General features: G+C 39.0%; 1 protein-coding gene across 1 annotated transcript in view; it reads right to left on the reverse strand.

Annotated features, from left to right (window-relative positions):
• The window catches only part of SYNE2 (spectrin repeat containing nuclear envelope protein 2), a 310,564-nt gene that overhangs the window by 208,857 nt on the left and 83,077 nt on the right, over positions 1-18,630 (reverse strand). The window contains exons 9-15 of the mRNA XM_081090284.1: positions 17,510-17,610; positions 13,655-13,756; positions 9,790-9,927; positions 4,073-4,237; positions 3,363-3,475; positions 2,099-2,261; positions 615-693 (exon numbers count right to left, since the gene is read on the reverse strand). Coding sequence (XP_080946410.1) covers positions 615-693; positions 2,099-2,261; positions 3,363-3,475; positions 4,073-4,237; positions 9,790-9,927; positions 13,655-13,756; positions 17,510-17,610 — 861 coding nt within the window. The remainder of the gene's footprint in view (positions 1-614; positions 694-2,098; positions 2,262-3,362; positions 3,476-4,072; positions 4,238-9,789; positions 9,928-13,654; positions 13,757-17,509; positions 17,611-18,630) is intronic.

Here is an 18,630-nt window from a genome sequence, read left to right on the forward strand (position 1 = left end):
CCTGGCCAGGTGACTCGGTTGGAGTGTCACCCCTTACACCAAAGGTTTCAGGTTCAATTCCCAGTCAGGACACATACCCAGGTTGTGGGTTTGCTCCTGGGTCAGGGGCATGCACAAGAGGCAACTGATCAATGTTTCTCTCTCACATAGATGTTTCTTCTCTCTCTCCCTTCCTCTCTAAAAATCAATTAATAAAAAAATAAAACATCTACAGATATAAAAGCCTAAGCGACCAGCCGATAAGCTGACTGTTCAACCGGCCAACCAGTAGCTATGACACACACTGACTACCAGGGGGCAGATGCTCAATGCAGGAGCTGCTGAGCTGCGGTGACTTGGCAGCTGTGGTTCCTGGGTGACACACCCGGAACCAGAGAGGAGGGAGCACAATTCCAGGGTATCACGCAAGAACCACCCTCTCGCAAGCCAGGGCCCCTCAGGGGATCTCAGAGAGCAGGTTTCAGCCCAATCCCCACAGGCCAGGCCAGGCCAGGCCAGGCCAAGGGACCCCACCAGTGCATGAATTCGTGCACCAGACCTTTAGTTAAGGTATAAAGAGATAAAATGCTCTTTTTAAGTGACTATTCCATCAAAAAGTAACTGTATAACTTTACCCAAATTCTTATGAATTTCTTCACATTTCTGAAAAGAAGATTCAAGTTGAGCTAGGAAATCTTTTTCTTCAATAAATTTCTGGGGAAAGGGAGATGGAAAAAACATATTGACAGTTTACACTTTTTTAAATGTGCAAAGAAATCCAAACATAAACATATAAACGTTGATGAAACACTTAGGCACCAAAATTTCTTTAAGGCTTTAAACTACATATTTGGGTAGGAAAAGAAGAAGAGCAGTTCACGACGAGAGAAAGTTAAGTTCTAGGAACCGTAAGTGTGAGTATGAACATTATGTTGGTATGAAACCTAAAAAGTTCATCTTAATGTGATGATATGGTTCCACAATGGTTTCCTCTGGTGGGAAAAGGCACGTGAAGTATTTATAGCAATCTCAAAACCCCCTACCTGACATATTTACTAATATTGCAGAATCTGTATCAGTTTCTCTTATTTCATGTACCAGTATTTTTTAATATTGAATAATTTTATTAGATAAATTTACAGTATGTTATAAAAAGATCCATCTTGCAAAAACATTAGAGAAATTACAATTAACTAAATTATTATGTGTCCTATACGAGCAAAGTATGCTATGGAAAAATGCAATTAATCAATAACTGATATTTTTGTATACTTATCATGTATTGATTGTATGCTTACTTAAATGGAAAAATAATCAAAGAAAGAAATGAAATAAAATATTCAAAGTCTAGTCTAATTTAGAATGATTCTTTCTATTTGAGAATGTACGGTGTTTAAATCATATTTGTAGATATACCTCTCTTCATGTTTTTCAGTTTTTGTACTTAAAATTTACAATCTTGGACTATTCTTTTTGCCCCTCATTCCAAAAAGAGGGAAACAGCAAGTATGATGACAAGGATAACTGTAGAAATGACATTCCTAGGATGCTTTAGTTTTAATTTACTAATGACCACACTTATATTTAAGTCATTTGCTATATTTTTTCCTATAAATTTCAAGAGCTAAACTCTCTCCCGACAAAAAGCCTCAATGCAAAATGTGCTGTTTTTCCCACTCTGAAAACTGAAAGGCTAAATTGAGCAAAACAGAAAAATAAAAAAGAAAGAACTTAAAAAAAAAATAACTGATGAGCTAAGATTAAAATGTTCTAAGAAAAAATTTAATTTTTGGACAAAACCATTTATCTGGGTGGGGCAAAAGATATCCAGTAAGTGAAAACAGAAATTTTTAATGGAAACACCATTGAAACTTTCTCTAACTATTGTGTTAAGAAGTTAATTCAAGCTCCCCTGTTGTAGTAAATAACACTGTTTTTCTTTCTTACTCTTTCCTGATGCCTGTAATTCTTTTCTCCAGGCAACATTTAAGCTAATGGAAGTTACCAAAAAACCCATCTGGAAACCTGAAAAGATAAAGGGAAATTGTGCCAAAGGAAAACGCAAACCCAGCACCCAGATATGGAGAACAGTTTCCAAGGCATGAAATAAAAAGCTTACATGCCAGTCGTCCAGCAGCAATTCCACCGATTCTTTGCTCCCATACTTGATGTTCCAAGCCTTCAATTTTGATTTCACTTCATCTAGCAACCCAAGGACTGAGCACTTATAGTAATGAAATTCTAGAAGTGGGATGAATTTTTTCCCCGAAATATTGTTGATTCTGAAAAATAGTGCCAGTTTTAGAATTTAACTTAATATTATGGGCCAAATGTCAGACATGTGGCATTTTAAAAACATTGGGCTCTAACTTTTTTCTTTTAAACACATGGTACTCGGATGTATCCTCAAATCTTTTTTAAACAAAGTAAAACGAACATTGTGGCTAGATATATAGTAATTATTTCTAAGGTGAAAACATGTAACGGAACATTTTCTCAAGAAATTATAACCCTGTTGAGAAATTCTATAATAAAACATCAATACCCAGAATATTTTACTAAATTTGAAAACTTCTGCATAACTTAATGCAACTACTATAACTTCAACACTGACATATTAAAAACAGCTTTCATTATTAAGGCAAATACCTTATTATCATTCTAATAAGTTGCTCATAAATAATGAGAAAAGAGCCCAGCCCATGGCTCAGTGGCTGAGCATGGCCGAGCATGGCCCTATGAACCAGGAGGTCCTGGTTCGATTTTAATTCCCGGTCAGGGCACATGCCCGGGTTGCGGACTTGATCCCAGTGTGGGGCGTGCAGGAGGCAGCCAATCAATGATTCTCTCTCATTACTGATGTTTCTCTCTCTCTCTCTCTTCCTCTCCCTTCCTCTCTGAAATCCATTTTAAAAATTAATTAATTAATTAATTAAAAAATAAATAATAACGAGAAAAGAGAAGGTGATGCGGACCACCATCAATTATATAATCTTTATATTTGTAGTACCCGAGTTTATCAGGTGCTCTCATGGACCTCCTATTTCACCCCGTAGCCTTGTGAGGCAGGAACATGGTGACCATCATTAACCTGTATTTACAAATGAGCACACATGCTCAGAAAGGCAGAGGAACTTGGCCAAAACCAAGATACAGAGCTCAGTTTCTGACTGCAATGCAGAACTTTTCTACCACCACATCCTACCATCTAATAGAAAGTATGTTAGCCTGACAGTGTGTTACTATTCTGTCAAACAGCAAGGTACAGTTATCAAGATTTAAAGAATACTTGTCAGAAATTATCTAAAAATCTTTTCTGGTCCCTATTGCACAATTTAGTGCTCAAACATGAACGGTTTCAGCAGCTGGGAGGTGTTACAAACCGTCTTTGCATTTCCTCCAATTTGTAAGCTGGTACCAACGGCAACTGTTTTTCATCTCTATTTTCAAATGCCAGGAGAGTGCTCAAGTGACAGTCACACTGATCCATCAGACTCTGCAAAGACATTTAGCATGACAGGGAGAGGTTTATTGTCAAACATTGTAATTGAGGGCTTGTTCATCTCATTTGCTCTCTGCATGCATTGCATCTTCTTTTAAAATTCTAAGTGTTTTATTTTTAACTAAGATGTTTCTGAATAAATATTTTCATCATAAATGTCTTAAACTAGATCAGTTTTACAGAGAGGCAGACTGCAGTTTCTTTGGCGAAAGCATTATTAAAAACTTTTGTTTTCGGGTGTAGTTCCCATCCCTTGCTGCAATGCTATTTATTTCATATACCAAATTCTTCATGACTTCTTAGAGAGAACCCAGTCTCCCACATTTAAACCAGTTTCCCCTCCTTTTCTGTCAGACTTTCAGTAGGTTTAGAACTCACTGGTTCTACTGTTACTGTTTCCACCTTAAACTAGCACAACGTTCATGAAGAACATGAAGGTGCCTTTCAGGTCTCGTGTCTCCCCAAGGGACTAATTCTAAACTACCCTAAAATACCCACTGTATTTCCTTCCCTTCTTGCCAGGACAAAGTCTCTCTCAAGAGCAGTCTTAACAAAGTATAGATTTTTCAATGCTTTTTTTTCTTTTCCAACCTTGAATAAAGCCATCTTCTCTTCCATTAGCGCTATGGCTTCATAGTAATCGTGGGAGGTGGGCAAGTCAGCCTCTGTGAGCCCCTCTACCTCCCGGAGCCAAGCTTCGATTTGGTGGAGGGGAGAAGGCAAGTCATCATTCAGCTTTGTTTTCCACACGTTAATCTGAAAAAAAAAAGGAGGGGAACATGTTCTTCAGCAGACATTCTTCTAGTTTATTTCTTCGCACATATTATATTTAATTCTTTAAAGTTTCTCTGATCCGTTAGTTAAGGAAATCTTTATCAATGGATAAACTTCTTAGTTCTAAAGATCACTGCTGATCGAGAAGATAATTTAACAGCTGCAGGAGAAGAAGGCGCAGGAATCAAAACAAATGTTTTGATAAATCCATCATCAGTTATGAGAGGGAAGTTAGAAATATTGAAAGCACCCCTCAAGCATGGGTAGATTCAAATGTTGTATGCCCTGTGCTCTCTGACATTACAACTACACCTCGCAAACAGACTGACAGATTAAATTTCCTCATGTGCCCTAATTGTATATTCACATCAAATATCTCCATACATCTCCTGAAAGTCTGTCCTTCATTGAAACCCCCCACAATGCAGGCGACCTTCTTCCTCGGCCTTCCCACCAATCCCTACGTGCACACAAGTCACACAGCTGCCAACTACAGATTTCCCCAAACACTGACTGCACCCCCAGCTCTCACTCTTGCTGCCCCTTCCCCTTACTAAGTACCATGGAAACTCACATCCTCACTCATTCACACATTCACTCATTCATTCATTCACTGAACAAACAGGAATAATCTACTGTGCTAAGCGGTGGGGATAAAGATACAGAAGACTTCTGAAGTGGACAGGGGACATGTGATCACACACCACAGAGTACTGGCAGCAGCTAGACACAACTTAGATGTATGCACATGGCACAGGGTAAATATACTCAAAAAAGAAAGTAAGAAACAGACTAATATATAATATCAATTTACACAACTTAAAAATAGATGGACACAAAAACACAACACGCATTTTGCAAAAACATAAAATAAAAAGACACACACTAAGGACCTCACAGTGTTGACCTAAAGAGAAAGGAAGGGAATGGTATAAAAGGAAATAAACACACAATTACACAAGTGAATAAAAACAAGAGCTGGGCCTGGTGCAGACCCAACTGCCATGAAGGGGCAATAAGTTTAATACCATCTTCTACATCTGAGGATCAACCAGATGAATAAAAGTTACAGCTCCTGCCTGGACCACCGAGCGGGAGAAGCAGGTAAGTGCACAGTTGCAGGAACGTGTGGTCAGCAATATAATAAAGCCAGGCAGACGTGCCAGTGCAAACCTGGGAAGAACACGAACTCAACACCAATGACCAGGAGTCCGATAAACATGCAGCTCCGAAGTCACCACCTTTCTTGGTGACCCTATTGAGAATGTGATTTTTTAAAATCTGAATCCATATGGTTCTTTTATGGCGTTTTTGGAATTCTCATTTCAAAGGCACCCCTATGAGATCAAGCACAAATCAAAATTTGTTTCACTCAATCATTTCCTCTACTGATCGGATGTTTTAATTCTTTTCTCTTTCCGTTATATTTCTACTAAATGAAATGCCACTATTCTTACAGTTAAATTGTTTTTCTATAGAGAAAAGAATAAGCAAAGTTTGAATTTTATATGGGTTATTTGATTTATCATTCCTTCAAAAACATTTACTGGGTACCTACTACATGCAAGGCAAATATAAAAAAAAACAAACACAAAAAAACAATCAACTACCCAAGAATAAGATGTCAAAAATTTGGACAAAGCCAGGCTCCTTTAAGGCAGTCAAATGGAACTGTTCATAAAATAGAAGTATTAAATATTATTGTTTTTGCATTTTGTTCCGCATTTTTTCATCATTACTGAGGTATAATTAAATAAAATTGTAAGATATTAAAAGTATACATTGTGGTAATTTGATATATATGTATACATTGTGAAATGTTTCCCACCATCTATGTAATTAACACACCCATTGCTTCACATATTTATCTTATCTTTTGTGTGTGTGTGTGACCACTTAAGTTCTACTCTTAGCAAATTTCAATGATATAATACAGTGTTATCAACTATAGTCACCATGTTTTATGTTAGACCAGCGGTTCTCAACCTGTGGGTCGCGACCCCTTTGGTGGTCGAACGATCCTTTCACAGGGGTCACCTAAGACCATCCTGCATATCAGATATTTACATTACAATTCGTAACAGTAGCAACATTACAGTTATGAAGTCGCAACGAAAATAATTTTATGGTTGGGTCACAACATGAGGAACTGTATTTAAAGGGCCAGAAGGTGGAGAACCTCTGTGTTAGACCCTCAGACCTTATTCACCTTTTAGCTGAAAGTTTGTACCTTTTTACCAACCTCTCCCCATTTCCCCACCTCCCCGTCCCTGGCAATCACTTTTCTCCTCTGTTTCTGAGTTTGACATTGTTTTTAGATTCCACATGTAAGTAATACCAGGCAGTACTTTGTTTTGCTTTAATTGTCTTGCAAGTTCATTTTCTCAAAAGGCGTATGGCAAAGGACAATTCTATAATCTTAAATCACTAATGGCACATCGCTAAGCCTCCAGTTAGAAAAACAATGAAGAAAAAAAAAAAGAAAAACAATGAAGAAAGTTTCATTATGTTCAGTTTTTAATATAAGCAAATTAGATGCATTTTTATTATATCTGAATTTTTGGGTGCATTTAACAAAAAAACAAAGTAGAAAATTGATATATGACTGAGTTAAAGAGAGGCTACAAATAATACCTCTAAGTCCGCTGTTATTCTTTCCACAACGAAAAGAAAGCTGCACGTTTTTGGAATGAAACCCCATATGTGCTTTCTGACTCAGAGCTGCCCTCCATGTAGTCAGGAGAGGAAAGATAAAAGGCGACGTTTACCTTCCTATCCACTCCTATCTCACTTAACATAGATAACATGGCTCCGCCCCTTCTTTCTCCCTGTTGGAATAAAAGTTACAGCTCTTGCCTGGACCACCAGGCAAGAAAATTTCTATAAGATCTTGTCAGGTCAAAATAACATAATGTTGCTATTCTTCATAGCGGGCTTAAAATAAAACCTCTTACTAGGAAGCTTTGAGATATCTGGGTTCTCAAACAACTGAACCAGAAACTATCTAGATGGTATTTTTCTGTTATACACCTGACGACATTAAAATTACTACGCCGCATTTTCCCACACCAAGAAAATGAGCTTCATTCTACCGAAGGGATGGATTTGCTACGTACTATTAATTTGCAGCACTCAACCTTGCAAAATAGTTCTTTCTATGGTTTTTTCTCATTATTTGGGGTAATTTTTCCAAATCATAGTCAGAAAATCAGGTCAGGTCTCTGTGGCCTGGGGCAGCCTGAACTGTACAGACAATATGTCTGTTTTGCGGAGGATTTGGAACAGAGAGCCCCCGCTCTTCACAGGGGTCACCGTCAGAGCGAGGGATCAATGAGCACAGCCACTGGTGGGAAGATTTCTGGAGCTGCACTACTTCTCCGAACGTAGGTGCGCTGACAGGGCGGCTTTTTGAAGCCACTAGAATACTATTTGACACTCTTCGGAAATGGTGTGAACAATGTACTCTAAAACAGGCTGCCACTGCTGATGGCCAGGAGCCTGGAGCAGGGTTCGGCAAACTTTCCCAGGGCCAAAGTGTGTTTTTGACTTGCAGGTCATGCTATCTGTGTAACAACTCTGTAAATTCACTAAAAATCATTTAATTATCCATTTAAACTGAGTGAGTTCTATGGTGTGTAAACTATACCGCAATAAAGATATCAAAAAAGAAGAAAAAAGAATGAAGGCCAAATAAAGATATTTAGACATCAAAGAAAAGTATGAACTTGTCAGCCACAGGCCTGCATTATAAGTTAAAGGAAGTTTTTCAGGCTGAAGGAAAGTAAGTTCAGATGGAAACTCAAATCTCTTGAAGAAATGAAGAACACTGAAAATGGTAAATAGCTAGGTAAATATAAAAGACTAATTTGATCTCTTACTTTCTTTAACATGACTGTTTTTGAACAAAAATATATAGCATGGTCTTGGGGACTTTAAAATGCATGTCTGTATCATGTATACATATTTATATACAAAGCAACTATAGCATAAAAAATGAGAGATAAATGAATCAATTTAATTGCAAGTTGCTACATTTTAAAAAGTTATACAATAACTTAGAAGTTATTTAGACTGTAAACATTTTAGAATGTATATTGTAATACCACTAAAAATATAATAGAAAGATATAGAGCCAAAAAGCCAATCAATTAAAATGGAATTCTAAAAATATTTACAATCTAAAATGAGACAGGAAGAAAAAGAATAAAAATACAAAAAAACAGAGGAAATAAACACCAAAAAAAGAGTAAAATGGTTACCTACATTGAACCATATCAATAACTACATTAATGATTACATGACTAAACATTTCAGTTAAAAGGCAGAGATTATCAGAGTGAATAGAAAGCAAGATCCAACTATATGTTGCCTATATGAGATGCAATCTATATATATAAAAGCCAAGCGACCGGAATGGCAGAACGACTGGAACAACCGATCACTATGATACGCACTGCGGTGGCCAACCAGCCCAATGGGTCCCCGATTGCCCCCCCAACTTCCTGCGGCCCCTCCCCCTGGCCAGCCTGGCTCCTGATTGTCCCCCTCACCCTTACCAGGGGTGGGGCCGGCCAGCCAACCTCCCGCAGCCCCTAACCCCTGCCGGTCCAGCCCTGATTGGCCCCCATCGGGGCGGGCCGGCTGGACCCCACCTATGCACGAATTTGTGCACCAGGCCTCTAGTTTAAATATAAAGACTCAAGTAGGTTGAAAGTCACTGAAGCAATCAGCAAGAAAAGACTGGAATGACTGTACTGATATTAGATTAAGTAGACATCAAGAAAAGCAATACTGCCAGAGATAAAAAAGGAATATCTCATAATAGTAAAAATGTCAATTCCTCAGGAAGATATAACCACCATAAATATACACACCTGATGACAAAGTGTAAAATATATGAAGCAAAATTTAACAGAATTAAAGGAAGGATACAACTGATAGAACTGGACAAAATGTCAGTTAAGACCAGATAATCTAAACACTATCAACCACCTTAATTTATATTTTTAGAACACTATCTCCAATAACTTACAAAATACATGTTCATTTCAAGTGCAAATAATATGTGCACCGATATGCGCCATATCCTGGGCCATAATTCAGACTGAAATCACACAGGTATATTCAGCCACACATACACACATTCATCCTTACATATCTCTCTGGGTTGATCCCAACCCCCTTTGAGCTTCTGTTGATAGTGACACATGACACTGGTCCATGGTGGAGAGGAAGCTGCAAGTGAATCAGAATGTCGCTAATCTACCGAGACGAGACAAGCCAAGAATTGATGACAAACCTAAGAACTTGATAAGCATGCGATTTTTTTCTAAGTAGAATACTATAAATTCCTACTTAAATATCAACCGCTACCCAAATGAGACCATGGAGAAAATATTAAGAGCACTCTCCCAACTTTCTGCTGAAGCATCTATCCTGTATTTTGAAGAATTCCTCATGGAAATCTGAAGTTCTCTTCCAACAAACAAAGTTGCCCAATGAAAATGTTCTTCTAATTAACATAACATAGCAACCTGGTAGTTGAGGCCATCCCAGGCTTTTCTCAACTGTAGCTGATCTTCATTCAGCTCATCCAGATTCCCTTTCATCGACAGGATTTCCAAAACGGGTTTTTTTCCTTCACTGAAGGACTCCAAAAAGGACAGCAGACTCTACAATTAGAAGAATATTTTAAAGACTGAAATGTTCAAATCAGTTTACAAAATGTCAACTGTAACTGAAAGGTCCATGGCTATAGGTTATATTTAAGTTTTTACTCAGATAAAGGTAAAATTCCCTAAATTCAGGATCCTCTCACTGATCCAGTTTCTTTCTCCAGTACCCCCGGATAAGTCAGGTGCCGTCATAGGGACCTAGGCCACAGACTGGTCTCACATCAGTACTGTTGGATTTGTATTAGAATAGAGAAGCAAGGAGCCTCAGTTCTAGAGGACAAGTCAGGATGGCACATGGAAAATGTTTGTTTGTCCTTCCCTAACATGTGTTCACAACAAAATAACAGTAAGAGAAAGTGAGAATATATGACAGCAGTCACCATGTATAAATGGTTTTGAGCCCTGATTGGTGTAGCTCAGTTGCGAGAGCATCATCCCATGCACCAAGAGGTCACTGGTTCCATTCCTGATCAGGACACATGCCTAGGTTGCAGACTCAGTTCCCCGAAGGGGGCATGCAAGAAGCAGCCAATCGACGTTTCTTCTCTCATCAGTGTTTTGCTCTCTCTCTCCCTCTCCCTTTCTCTCTCTCTCTAAAATAAATAAAAACTTATCTTTAAATGGTTTTTGAGGAGTTTATGATTAACTAAGCTTGAGCCAATTCTTCTCAAGTCATCTTATACAGACCTTAGAAAATACTTTGTCTCTGATCTAAAAATGTTAATAAATAAAACTTTTCTTGGTTAGATTTGTGTGAAATAGTGGTGTGCAAGAGTCATCCATTCCATAGAATTTAATTTAAAACATTATCCATCATTATTAGTAGCATTTTTTTAAAATATATTTTATTGATTTCTTACAGAGAGGAAAGGAGAGAGATAGAGAGTTAGAAACATCGATGAGAGAGAAACATCGATCAGCTGCCTCCTGCACACTCCCCACTGGGTATGTGCCTGCAACCAAGGTACATGCCCTTGACCGGAATCGAACCTGTGACCCTTGAGTCCACAGGCTGACGCTCTATCCATTGAGCCAAACCAGTTAGGGCATTAGTAGCATTTTTAATTAAATTTTACGAGCAAACTGAAGGATTAAAATATTTTAATTCTTTCTGATAATTATTAACTTCATAAAGCCTTTTAGTTAAGAAACTTGAATTGGTGGCACATTACTAAATCCAAAAACATATATGAGAGCAAGGCACTTCACCAGACGCTGAGCATCTTGTCAATGAAAAATGTAGCAGACCAGAGGGAAGAGGGACGAAGCACAAGAAGTCTACACAGTTCAGACGAAAGGAAAGTGAGAATATCTGATCCCCTCCTTCTCCAATGGCTCCAAACCAGAAAGGATGGTGTGGTGGGCAAGCCACACAATCCACTGAATGTTACTGTGGGAAAGGCTGGAGTCATCCAACTTCCTCTCTAACAGATAGGGAAATGGAGGCCCAGAGGTGCCATGAGCTGTGTAGGGACATGAGAGCATCTCCACCTCATTCAGGATGGAGAATCAGGGAGGACAGAGTTACATGGACAGTGGATTCTAAGAAACAGGACTGCGGAACCTTGACTTTGGCTCCTGTTAGTAATTCTGTGATGGCGCCCTTCCCAATTTCCTGATTTTTCTTTCATTCAATACTCACTCTGAAAATTATGGTCTGCTCTAGACCAGGAATTATAAAACTTTTACTGTAGAGGCAAGACAGCAAATATCTTGGGCTTTATGGACCAATGGTCTCAGTAGCTACTATGCTACTCTGGGGTTATAGCGTGAAAGCAGCCACTGACAATCCTTTAATGGGCATGGCGATATTCCAATAACACTGTATTTAGAGGAATAGGTGGTGGGGTCCACAGACCACAGTTTGCCTATCTTTGCTCTAAAACAAGCATGTCAAACTCAAAGGCTAACACGGGCCAAATAAACAAAGTTTTAAGTTTATGTGGGCCGCAAAAAAACCCAAAAGCTTCAATTTTGATAGAAACGTAGGTTTATTTTAATAGAGACATGCTGAATACAAAGGGCTGAAATAAATGAGTAATCGTTAACATAAAATAACAGAACACTTGAATAAAAATTAATATTTTTTCTTGAACATTAACTTACCAGACACTGAATAACTGCACAAATAAACCTGTTTTTCTTGTTCTCTGAAAGCGAAATATTTCCTGCTGCACACACCAAACAAGTCAGTCCAAGACAAATGACATGGCAATTGGCTGCTAAAATATCCGCTGCTAGTATTAGTAGAGAGAAATGGTGAGCCTACGCATAAGGCACGTAAGGGAAATGAATGCAATATGATTATAGTAATCAGTCATTAGCGAACGTTGTAGTTCGTCATTAATAACTAGTGTCCCAGTGCATGGATTTGTGCACATGGAAAGGAAATTAATTAGAAGAAATATGTTATTTTCACTATTCACATCTTGCTAATGAAAAGGAAATAGGATTCTACCAAGTCTCCTATCTACCTACTCCAGGACTTCTGTGAGAACCAAATGAGATGAGACACGGGGGAAAACACTTCACAAACATTTGGTTAAACTGTAAAATGTTTGCATCTGGTTATAAAGCAAATTGGGTTCCTGGACTGAAGAAACTCCAAGGAGGCTAGTCGTTAGGGAGAGGAAGCTGGGCGTAGCTATGTGATATCATTACCCGGCGCCCATAGGCACTGCTTCCGGGCTGGGCTGGGCTGTGGGGCGCATTTTGCGCCTTGGGGTCTTGGCAGCTTTGGCTGCGATTTGGTGGGGTGTCTCTGCGGGGTGGTGACGGGGCCTGTATCCCACTTGGAGGAAGCCAAGTGTTGGTTTGTCAGTGCCAGGTCCGTGTTGCCGTTTATTTTTAAATGGCCAGTGCGAATCAGAACAGCTCTTGTATTGAGTGTCTGCCCCCTGGTGGTCAGTGTGCGTCATAGCTAGCGGTCGGACGGACTGACACTTAGCCTTTTATATATAGAGATTATGTATAACAGGATACTGTAAAAATTAAGTTACAAAATTTTTATTAAAACGTTTCTTAAATACTGTTATATTGGCTGGGCTGCAAAAATATTCATTGTGGGCCACATGCAGCCCTCAGGCAGCGAGTTTGACATGCTTGCTCTAAAACCTTGCTACTCAAAGTGCTCTTAGAACCACCAACAGCAGCAGCAGCAGCAGCTTGACCTGGGAACTCCTTGAAAATGCAAATCTCAGGCCCTGCCCAAGATCTACTAAATTTGAATCTGCGTTTTAACAAGATCCCTCAGGTGATTAATATGCACATTAAAATCTGCAAGTCTTAGAATTCAGTCTTAAAAGTTGTTAACTTAGTATTTAAATAATTCTGAAAGGTTTTTTCTGAAAACATCCCACTCTTCCATAAGTGTAAACTACAAATCAATTACCCTTTAAAGCAGTGATGGCGAACCTATGACACACGTGTCAGAGGTGACATGCGAACTCATTTTTTTGGTTGATTTTTCTTTGTTAAATGGCATTTAAATATATAAAATACATATTGAAAATATAAGTCTTTGTTTTACTATGGTTGCAAATATCAAAAAATTTCTATATGTGACACGGCACCAGAGTTAAGTTAGAGTTTTTCAAAATGCTGACACGCCGAGCTCTAAAGGTTCGCCATCACTGCTTTAAAGTCATACTTGGCATTAGTCATAGTCCTACCTTCTGATAAGAATGAAATGAGTTAATTTTTTTTAAAAAGAAGTCATACTTACTTCATACTTTTTACAGTAGGTCTCATTTTCTGATTCCTTTAGCATCTTCTGTAGTTTTTTCTCTTGTTGCGTTAACCAGACCATAACATCTTTCATCGTCCCCTGAAATTCACATATGTGCGCATTTAAAATTCTATCCTAAACACACTTGATTTTTTTTAACAATAAAAATTAACAACTTCAAATATTAGTGAAATAATGTAATCATTACACACCAGTGACTCATTGTGCCAAAGAGCAGTTTTGCTTGTTAACATAACACCTTACATTTTAAAAGGGATTGAAACTAGCATCTGAATATGCTAAAAAAAAAAAAAAAAAAAATCAGGGCAAGCAAGCCCCCCACTTTTTTTTCTTTTTTGGCTTATACATTTCCATAGTTCTTCAACTTTAGAGAACATTATTCTAAGTTACTTATTTAAAGCAGGCATTTCAGAATACTGGCTTCCAATTGAGGGGAACCAAACTTTTCCCACCCAAAAATGTGCCTTATGGCATATTGATTTTAATCTGGTTATTAAGGAACAAGATTCAGAAAGAACCTTTGACCGCCCCCTTACTTGCCTAAAGGAATACAGAGAGGGGGAAAAAAATTGTTTAAAGGAAGGAAGCGCCACCTTCGTGTTTAAAGGAGGAAAGGGAAGACCAGATAGACACATGCCAGTAAGGTCTGAGTGCCAGTCAATCACACCTGAAAGAGACGGCGGCCGGAACAGGCACTGCCACTGCAAGGATGTGAAACCTAAATATTTAAACTTTGAGACAAAGGAGCCACTCTCTCTCAGGTACTGGGCTCCTGACTGGTGTTGCCGAGAAATGTGCTCTCCTGCATCCACATGGGACACCCCACTAATGGACTAATGGGCTTTAATTAGCGTGAATGGTGAACCATACGTGGCTGCACCATGGATTAAACACTGGCCGTGCTTTTGGCTTTATTGGAACCCCAGCTGCACTGGCTTATAAAGCATGGGACTCCGGAAGCCGAGGAACCTAACTGCAAACAAATAAAGCCTTTTTCCACATCTCATCCTCCCGTGTGCATCTCAGAAAATTCATTTTCTGAAGCTATCACAAGAACCTCACTCCCACCAACGACGGGGGAGTTCGATTCTCTGGAAACAATAATATACAGTAAATGGAGCCGACAGGAAAAATCCAGCAAAGCCTGTTTGCTAGACTCCACCCTGGATCCCACTGTTCCTGGGTGGCCCAGGAGGAATTTGTTTACCACATGTTTGCTCTTTTACATCAACCCATAAATTGCCTTTAAAATCCCAGACCCCTGCCTCCCTCTCCTTTGGCCAGAATGAACAATAAACCTCAACTGCCCAATGCGGCTTTGGGCCTCATATTCTTATGGCACCCCCGCAGGTCCATCAGTAATGCATGTTGGACATTTCCTCCTGTTAATCCGTCTCAGGCTGTTTGAGCATTAGCCCAGCCAGAAGAAATCAGAAGGTGGGAGGAAAGTATATTTTGTGCCCTGACACAATACATCTAAATATGGGTTAATTCAAGAGATGCCCACGTCCATCAAACACACTGACATCAAAAATACCTTGAATATTTTAAAGATCCTAAAAATAACACTACTAAAGGACTTGGTTTTGCTATCCTAAGGAAGTAAGAAACAATCATTTTTCCTTAGATTCTTGCTTAGCTGGTAAACTTGTCTACTTTGGGAGCAAATTTTACTGTAAGAAGGAAAAAGCAAAAGAAGCTACATCTTATTTCCATTCTCCTTTAACCTTCATTTGCTTTTGTTTCCTATTAAGAGTATTTTTTATATAAAGTAAAAAAAAAAAGAGTACTTTCTGTATATTTTTGCATCGTTTCATGGGTGATTGAATTTTTAATTTTATTTTTTAATATGAAAATTAATTAGGAAAGGATAGCTTCTCAGTAGGTCAGAAATGAATGAACTGTATTATAAATCCGAGCCTCAGCTTGAGCCTCTCTTCCAGAATCAGCAACAAGCCCCTTGGTGCCTCAACATAACAGATGGAAAAACATAGGCCTAAATTTGTCAAATAAAATGCAATAATATGACTACTTGTAAACTACTGAGAAAGTAGTTTTTTAAAAAGATAAAATAATATTCAAACATATTTACTAAGTTCACAGCACTCATTTATCTTTACAGAAGCAGAATCCTATATAATAAAAGGCTAATATGCAAATCAACTGAATGGTGAATGACTGGTCAATATGACACGCACTGACCACCAGGGCGCAGACACTCAATGTAGGAGCTGCCCCTCAGTGGTCAGTGCACTCCCACAGGGGGAGCGCTGCTCAGCCAGAAGCTGGGCTCACAGCTGGAGAGCACAGCAGCGGTGGTGGGAGTCTCTCCTGCCTCCGTGGCAGCGCTAAGGATGTCCGACTGATGGCTTAGGCCTGCTTCCCATGGGGGAGCAGGCCTAAGCCATCAGTCGGACATCCCCTGAGGGCTCCCGGACTGCGAGAGGGTGCAGGCCTGGCTGAGGGACCCCCACTCCCGAGTGCACGAGTTTCGTGCACCGGGCCTCTAGTAAATATATATTTTCAGCTCAGTGATTTTTATGAAATTTCACCTACAACATTTTATTTAAAAAGTCAATGGAAAAAAGTGACTAATCAAATGGCAATCTAACTGTATTTCAACAAGCAAGGATTAAGAGTAGAATGCAATGCTCCCATTTTATGAATTATATAATTCCATTTTATGAAAATAAAAAACAGGTAAAAGAGAAATATGGCCCTGCTCAGTCCTTAAAATGTTGGCCCACAGACTGAAGGATTGCGGGTTCGATCCCAGTCAAGGGCATGTACCTCGGTTACAGGTTCCCAAGCCCTAGTAGGGACATAAGTAGGAGACAACCAATCAATGTGTCTCTCTCATTCTCTCATGTTGATGTTTCTCTCCCCATGCACCCCCCGCGCCCTTTCCTCTCTCTAGAAACCAATGAAAAAAATATTCTCGGGTGAGGATTAAAAAAAGAAGAAAAGAAATATGGAAAATTAGACTATGGTGTGCAATATATTGCACAACTATGTCAATAACTAAAAATCACTGAATTATAAATTTTACATGGTTTAATTTTATGATATGTAAATTGCATCTCAATAAAACTGTTAAAAATTACAATAGACAAAAATTTGATAGTGCTAGAATTTTTAAAAAGCCTGCTAACTTAATATGTACTATATAGTGCCTATCTAAAGCTGTTTTAGGCAATTCATCACCGTTTAATAAATTACCACTTTTAACTAAAAAAAAAGAACAGGTAAGAGCATTTGAGATCTTACTTCCTGATATATGTCATCAGCCTGGCTCAAATAAACTCTTCATTTTTTCCACCACCATTTATCCCCTCTATGTCCTCTTCCACCCCCATCCACACCCTCCACCCCCAAAATCACCACACTGTTGTCCATGTCCATGAGTTCTCTTTTTTTTTTCTTTTTTGCTCAATCCCTCAACCCGACCCTACCCCAGATCTATCTTCCTGCTCTCGGTCTATGAGTCTGTCTCTATTTAGCTTGACAGTTCAGTTTGTTCACTCAACTCCATATATGAGTGGGGGGAAAAAACAACAAAAACACCGGCAAAACTACTCTACAGTGAAAGAAATTGGAATTCTGGTTGCCTGGGGTGCGGACTACAGACAGGAAAGAGAGACAATGGAACATTCTGGGTCACGGAAATGTGTTACATTATGATTGTAGTATGATTTATGTAGGTATATAGATTTGTCAAAACTCAAAACTGAACATTTAAGTTCAATATGCAAATTTAAGCTCAATTTTAAAAATTAAACCATTAGTAGGGTATGACAAAAATGAGCTTGATTTGTACTTATAAAGACATACCTGAGCTTTATCTCCGGTCCCAGGTGCGTCCTTTGAATACTGCAGAAACTGCGCCACATAGGTCATGATTGACTTTTCATCGGGATCGACAACATCCACATCTGCAAGGCATGCCACACTGTCACTTAGCCATCGATGTCGTTCACTGTTATTAACACTCAAGACAGGCTATGCCATAAACGGCCTTGAAATGAACCAAAGCAGTCAACCAGCCATGCCATGTCTGGCCACTCGCCCTTGCTCCAAGACAGCAGTGGTTAAGGACTTAGGTCGAGCCAAACAGAGCTCAGCTGACTCCTGGCAGCAGTACATGCACAGCCTCAATGACTACTATGCATGTTGTATGGATGGGAGCGTAAGCAGTGAGGGAGGGTGGAAAGGAGGAAAGAAAGCCTTCCACTTTCCAGAGACACAGTACAGAAACCCCACCAGGAGGGTAGCAACATAAAGCAACTGGAATCCTTTCCTGACACAGTGGTCTCAGCATGTATTCAGTAAACTTTCCCAAAAATACATATTGTATGAAAAGACGTATTTTCAACACGTCCACAAGAGCCTGGCTGGTGTGGCTCAGTGACTGAGTGAGCATTGACCCGTGAATCAGGAGCTGCAGTTTGATTCCCGGTCAGAGCACATGCCCGGTTGCAGGCTCAATCCCCAATAGGGGGTATGCAGGATGCAGCTGATCAATTATTCTCTCTCATCACTGATGCTTCTATCCCTCACTCCCTCCCTTCCTCTCTCTATAATCAATAAAGACATATTTTTTAAGAAGACATTCACACGTTATTATTCGTTCATTCATGGAACAAATATATTCACTGAGAGCCTTCTATGGGCTGAGTTTGGTGCTTCACTGACAGAGTCCATGATGAAATAAGTTTAGAAAATGCTGAATTAAACAAAGTTTATAAAAATATTATAAATTCCTTAGCTGTACAACTTTCCCAGACATATAATAAATTAGGTAGATCACAAAAATCACAAAAAGGGATTGTAATATGTCAAAACAAAATATACACGTAACTTTGGGATGTTCCCAAAACAACCAATGAAAATTATTGGGGAAAAGAATCTTCTGTTTATTAATTCAGTTAAACTTAATTCCAAAAATATTTATA

This window comes from Myotis nattereri (assembly GCF_964212035.1).
Source record: "Myotis nattereri genome assembly, chromosome: 1".
In the NCBI taxonomy this organism is placed as follows: domain Eukaryota; kingdom Metazoa; phylum Chordata; class Mammalia; order Chiroptera; family Vespertilionidae; genus Myotis; species Myotis nattereri.